The sequence below is a fragment of the Gossypium hirsutum genome, chromosome A05, assembly GCF_007990345.1.
Source record: "Gossypium hirsutum isolate 1008001.06 chromosome A05, Gossypium_hirsutum_v2.1, whole genome shotgun sequence".
Taxonomy (NCBI): domain Eukaryota; kingdom Viridiplantae; phylum Streptophyta; class Magnoliopsida; order Malvales; family Malvaceae; genus Gossypium; species Gossypium hirsutum.
The window spans coordinates 99,966,161-99,973,385 of NC_053428.1; the positions used below are offsets into that span (position 1 = coordinate 99,966,161).

The 7,225-nt window shown below is 31.0% G+C and overlaps 1 protein-coding gene across 1 annotated transcript; it reads left to right on the forward strand.

Moving 5' to 3' along the window:
• The first annotated feature begins 2,352 nt into the window (after positions 1 to 2,352).
• Positions 2,353 to 3,833, forward strand: LOC107959823 (peroxidase 31). The gene has a single exon (XM_016895979.2). The coding sequence runs from the start codon at positions 2,746 to 2,748 to the stop codon at positions 3,709 to 3,711; it is 966 nt and encodes a 321-aa protein (XP_016751468.1). The 5' UTR covers positions 2,353 to 2,745; the 3' UTR covers positions 3,712 to 3,833.
• Positions 3,834 to 7,225: the final 3,392 nt, after the last annotated feature.

Genomic DNA, 7,225 nt, shown 5'->3' on the forward strand with positions numbered 1-7,225 from the left:
TCTATTATTTTAGAAGGGACTAAATAGATTTTTTTTCATATTTAGGGAGCCAATGAGTAATTTTATTATATATTAATTTATAATTTTATTATTTTTAGAGGGATTAAACTAAAAAAATTTCATTTATAGGGGGCCAAGTTCTTACTAGTCACCTATCTTTATCTCAGCGTGTGAAAACTACCGATTTAGAATACAAATATATGTTTAAAGATAACATACAATAAACAATGAAAATGTATGGTTTCAAATTAATTAATCATAATAACATATTAAATATTCACAATATTAAATTAAAAAAATAGATTAAATTGTGAGTAAAACCGAATTTAAAACTTAAATACATCATATTAGCAATACTAAATGTACTACAATTATTTATCATGGTAATGCCATCAATTTTGAGTTGATATTTAGTTAACTTGTAACATCAACTCAATTAACAATATTATTAATATATACAATTGAAGGAGATAATAAATTATTGTTATTAAAATAAAATTGAATAATACATTATTAAAATGAAACTTTAATTAAGTGATTAATTTAAAATTTAAAATTTCACTAATCTAATATCTATTATTAAATTAACTTGCGACACTAACGTAATCAATTACATAATTTATATACACAAATTTAGTAGAAGAAAACAATTTGTGATATTGGAGTTCGACACCTCATCAGATACTGATCACAGTACTTCAATTATGTTTTACAATTAAATGCGTAAACTTTATAAATTGGATGCAGATCTCTATGCTGCTAATCTAAAAGAATATCACGTGGATATGAATAGGCATCCAAGAAAAAAGGGAGTTATAATTATAGGGTAAATTATAAAAATAGTCATTTTATTTATCTCAAATTATATTTTAGTTATTTATGTTTGAAATATTATGTTTTAATTATGTTATTGTTTTGTTATAAAATGATCACTCTGTTAAGCTCTGTTACCTCACTAACGGAAGTTCTAAGTGGTAATTCAAATGGTTTAAATACTAATTTGAATGTTCTACGTGACAGTCCAAATTAAATTTATTTAATTAAAAACTTATTTTCATCCTGGTAACTGAACATTTAAGTTGGTATTTAAAACCCATTTAAACTACCGTTAGAGAGGTAGTGGAATTTAATAGTAAAATGATTACTTTGTAATAAAACAATAACATAAATAACTAAAATATAGTATGAAGTAAACAAAAGTAATTATGTTTATAATTAACCCTAATCTTTTTACTGAGAAATCAATAAAACTTACATTGGGGTTTTATTCTTATTTAATAATGGGAGTCCACCTCTGACGAGATATGGGGAAACCAAAAAAAAAACAATAAACAAAATGGCAGCTTCGAAATTCGCCGAATATTAACACGCCCTTCTTATTAAAACCTTCTGCGTTCAAATATGATGCTGTCGCGCATTATGAATTTCACTCATATTATGTTAATGACACCTAGGATGTTCCACATTTGGGTTACGCCTAAATGTTACATTTTCTATTTCTCCATTATTTTCTTTTAAAAATTATAATAATGTGACAATAAATATAATTAATTTAACTCGGATCAAAGTCACATTTGAGAAAGCAATTATTTTAAATTCGATAGTCATATTAAAATACTTTTATTTAAATTTATTTTTTATATGTGTAGAGATAGTGATTATAGTCAGCATCCGAATATTTTTGGTGAATAATAAATGTAATCTCATCCAAGATAAGTTTAATTTTAATTAGCATGTGAGGGACGGAATACATTCATACACCGCTGCTTTGCTGCCAATTTCTAATTCATCCATTCTTTTTTTTTTATTGACTTTGGATTATCAAAATAATTTTATTTCTCCTCTTTCAATCCATGATCGCTAATTATACAAAAAAAACCAGTTGTATGACAACCCTACATTCTCATAAATACAAATATTTATAATTACATTAATCAATTTCCATTACACCATCTTCCAAATTTCTAAAATTTGATGCCTATCTTTTTATATTGCTGTAAAATTAATTTTATTTTTTATTTTATTTTTGTGTATTTTTTAAAAGATTAATATTTTAACAATCTAACTATCATATTTCATATTCCATTAATATATATTATGCATGTCAAATTTGATGTAAATTATAAAATTTTCACTATGTTTTATGTACATATCTTTCGATTATTTATTAAATATATGTATATATAATATTTTAGATTGATATGATATAGATATTAAATTGATTCGAAAGTTGACATGCTTGATAAATTCAACTGTTATTAAAATATTAATAGTAAAAAATATATAGAAAAATGTAAAATTACTTTAAATTTGTACCGATATAAACGAATCTATTTCAATTCTTTAAAGTTTACAAATATAAATATGATATAATCATATATAATTACAAATACTAAGCACAAAAAATAATTGAGAAAAAAGGTTTGGTAATTATATATATCAAAATAAAGACAATATGTATTACTACGAAACATTGGCATTGTCAAATCATCTATACATTGGAACCGCATTCGTCGTTTGCATCACATACTTATCAACGGTTGAGATTTCATCCCATTCATAAAACTACCTGGATCTCTTCTGCCATGCCGAACATCCCGTGATTGGTGGTGACACCAGCTCCCTGTTAAAATATCCCTCTTTCCATCTTTCCCAATCTAACCCCCTCCCCCATTTTTCTCACTCCTAACCTTCAAAGCTAAAAAGCCCCCGTCACTTTCTCTCCCTCAAAGCTCAGCTCAACCAATGGCGCCGCCACCGCCGTCGCTGCTGCTAGTTGTTCTCTTCTTGCTCTCCTCCACCGCATTGCTTTCGGAGTCAAGGTTAAGCTTAGATTACTACTCCAAAACCTGTCCAAGTTTCAACAAGATCATGCAAGAAGCTATTACCGACAAGCAAATCAACAACCCCACGACAGCTGCCGGAACACTCCGTCTTTTGTTCCACGACTGCCTCCCCAATGGCTGCGACGGTTCCATCCTCATATCTTCAACTCCATTCAACAAAGCCGAACGTGACGCCGACATCAACCTCTCCCTCCCCGGAGATCCATTCGACCTCATTGTCCGAGCCAAGACAGCCCTCGAACTATCATGTCCCAACACAGTCTCTTGTTCCGACATCCTCACGGTGGCCGCACGTGACCTTGTGACCATGCTCGGCGGCCCCTACTATAAAGTATTTTTGGGTCGGAAAGATTCGAGATCTTCTCAGGCTTCATCAATAGAAGGGAAACTGCCAAAACCCACCATGAGCATGTCACAGATAATCAACCTTTTTGCGGCAAGTGGGTTCAATGTTCAAGAAATGGTGGCCTTAAGTGGAGCACACACAATTGGGTTTTCACATTGCAAAGAGTTCAGCTCTAATCTTGGGAACGATACCCATTACAGTCCAAGGTTTGCTCAAGCATTGAAACAAGCTTGTTCAGGTTACCCAAAGAACCCGACTTTGTCTGTTTTCAACGATATAATGAGTCCCAACAAGTTTGACAACTTGTATTATCAGAATTTACCAAAGGGTTTAGGGCTATTGGAATCAGATCATGGGTTGTATAATGATCCTAGAACAAAGCCTTTTGTGGAACTGTATGCAAAGGATCAAAACAAGTTCTTTCGAGATTTTGCTAGAGCTATGCAGAAGCTCAGTGTTTATAGGATCAAAACTGGGAGAAGAGGAGAGATTAGGCGTAGGTGTGATGCTGTTAATTGAGGTGTTTGTTAGTTAAATTTGGCTTCTTTTTACTGATTTCTTACTGGGTTTTTGAAAAGATGTATACTCTTTTTGTGTTTGCCTTGTTTCATGAAACAGACTTAAGTTAATAGTTTTAACCATCACAAACTGTTTTTACCTGCTACCATCTGGATGTGGGGTTTCTCATTTTCAAAATGCACAGCTACGAATTGAAGTGCCTTAAAGCTAATCCCAACTGCATTTAGGAACAAAACCACATTGTCATATAGTTGAAAGTTTTACAAGAATAGATACAGATATTAGTTATGTATTGTTCCTCGTATGTGGGTATCACAACTGATATAAGTACCTTCATGTCTGAAATGAGTGCCAGTTTCTAATATGTTTCTGTTTTCCATAGGAAAATTCAGTTTAAATGGATATAATTTCAAAAGTAGGATTTCTAAAATGCTAAGAACATAAAAAAAAAAAAACTTGCATGTATTGGATATATAATATTCCTGTATCATATATTTAGATCCTTGTCAGAGTAACATCACTCTAGAATAGAATAGACGCATAAACCGGATCTTGACAGATACATATGCACTTATTTTGATACGTTTTACATTCTTTTTCATTCAATGTTTTGAAGTTCGATTGAGCTAAGATTTATTATCTTATTTATGAGTTAAAAAGATACATATAGTTTTAAATATTGTGTAAGAAAAGGAAATATGATTGAAGTAGTGAACTGATATGTCACAATCTATAGCTACTTGCCACACTGCGATTATTGACCTTTTTATCTTCCTTTTTCTCATGCTCGGCCCAAGCCCATGCCCTTCTGTTTTACATTGGTCCCACTCTTCCATGATTTTGGAATATATGGGATGAAATTGTAAATCTCCAAAATTCTTTCACATCTATGGAAAAGAGAAATTAATAAATTAAACATACTTGCGAACCACAATTTAAACTCGGCTTCCAACTATGTAACTTTGATTTGTTTAGCTAATTGCGTCCTATCAATATATATAACTTTGATTGGATAAATTTACCTCTTAAAAGAATGAAATGAATCCACAGAATCAAACCCAAATTCGATATCCATCATTATAACAGATTCAAGAAATTCTTAGCAAAGAGGGTCACCTTACTTATCTCAAGTGGACCCTCTCAGTCATCAGCCCAAGTTATACATAAAATTTTTTCCCCTTCAGCTCAGCAAGTTTACTGAGTGGCCGATCAATTAAAGCCCACTAAATTTGCCTTCAATTACTTAGGTTTCCCTAAAATATTTCATAATCTTATATATGATCTGAATTACTGTTAAATTTTTGGCTTTAACTATACTTTTTATTTTTCTGAACGAATCTTAATTTATTCAATAATAATTCATGACTTGCACGTACAACAATTTTGATGTATTAATGTCTCTAGAATGCAACTATATTTTACTGCCACACATCAAATAGAAAAAGTAAAAAAAAAAAAAGTTTGATAGATTAGAGATGTAAAATAAAAAGGCAAAACCATATTAAACATAAAAGCATAAAACTAGGCGTTGATCATGGTTTAGATTAATCTATTATGTTTGAGAAATACAAGGAACTGAAGATGAATATTTCAGACTCCTCATTTCTCTTAAAATAAAATATGATCCATCAAATATAGACGAGGCAACAATATCGAAACTAAACAGCTTTCACCCGAAAACCTTAAATCAGAATATATAGAAATGAAGACAGTAAAGACATATATGATGTTGAATCTACTTCCCTTTTCACCTTTAATTATGGAAGCAATTTTACAAAGAATATAAAGGAAGAACATACATGCATGGCCTCTCTCCACTGCTCTCTCTTCAAAAGTATGATTAGCCACCCCATTATACTGCTTTAGGGATCTAACTTTCTCTTCATCTACTTTACACACTCTTTGATGGAGAAGAGATCAAAAACATACAAGGGATAAAAATAAATAATCCTACATAATCAAATGAAAGAACACTATGTATGTATGCATAGCTGAAGGAAACTAGCTCCCATACTAGTAACAAAAGCTTACTTAAATTAAAAGAAAACTTATTTAAACAAATGAAGGGATATTTTGCCAAGTGTTTTTGTTGCCTTCCAATAAGCTCAATCAAAGTCCTAGGTTTCTACTTGGATAAGAATATAAATATATACATATATATATATAGATTGTTCATCTGATCCTCAAAAACCAAAGATGAAATAAGAAGCTAATACCAAAAGATTTCCTTATATATGTATTTATTATCCAAGAGTTCCTTCTCCTGTATGTGTTTTACTTTGGAGAGAAAGAAAGAAAAGGAAATATTATTTAAAAGGAAGACTCATCTGATAGCATATTGTTTTTGTCCAATTATTATTTATAGCAAGCTCAGGAATCATGATGTTTTGTGGGAAAATTTTTGGAAGGAGACAGGCTTCAACTGTAAAAAAAAAAAACCCTAAAACAAACAAAATACTACGGTTTCATTTATGATAAACATGGTAGATCTGTTGATAAAAAGGCATACAAAAATCATACACATAAATATATGGCTGATGAAACTTTAGATCAGCTTGGAGGAATTGCAGAAAGTGTATGTGAAAGAGAAGATCATGTATGGAAATAGGATCAAGAGAAGAAAGAGATCTCTTACAGAACATAGTGAACACAAACAAGTTTTTCAATAACCTAACAATAAAACCATACAAAACCAAAAAAAGCTAGCAAGTACTGATTTTGCTCTGATGGAAGCAAATAGTTTCGGACCAAGATGCTTGATTCCCCCCCACAAAAAAGAAGACTGGGAAAATCTAGAAGAAACAGGAGAAAAAAGAAAAGACCCATTCACTCAAAACCAAGAAACAAAGCTGAAAACAAGAAAAAGCCTAGAGCTTGAAACTTGAAAGGTCCTTTCTTTTTGCTATAAACTTCTTCTCAATCCCCCACTTGAAAACAACATCACTTTCGCTTCTTCTGATTTATTCTTTCCTCCTTCTTCTTCTTCTTCTTTTTGGGATGATGAAATGATGACGAGCTTTGAAGAATGTGTAGAAGGTAATGATCATAAAGGCAGGTGAGGTGGTGTGGGAACAATGATGGCGATGGAGAAGATGGAGAGAAAGCGGACTTCATCATTGCTGTTGGGTTGAAAGAAAAGCTAGATATAAAAAAAGAAGAAGAAAATTCAAGGTTTTTTGTGCTCTTCTCTCTTTTGTCAGATGTGAGAAAAGAGAGACGAGATCATTATAACCCACTAGTTCCCCTCCCTACCGTATAAAATAGCCATCAAAGTTTTCAACATAGTTTTTTAGAAAATTTCTCTCTAACCCTAATCTATTATTGTGTATGTTATACTAAATTAGCCATATATGTAAAAAAAATTTATTGGTCAAATAAGATATATATATTTTAAAATTTAGGGAAATAAGTCATTTGTATAACACTTTGGAAAGTCTTAGTTGGACGCATTTTTTCTTTAAATCATTTATTTTATTTTATTTTTTAATATAATTAATATCTTTAATTAGATAGA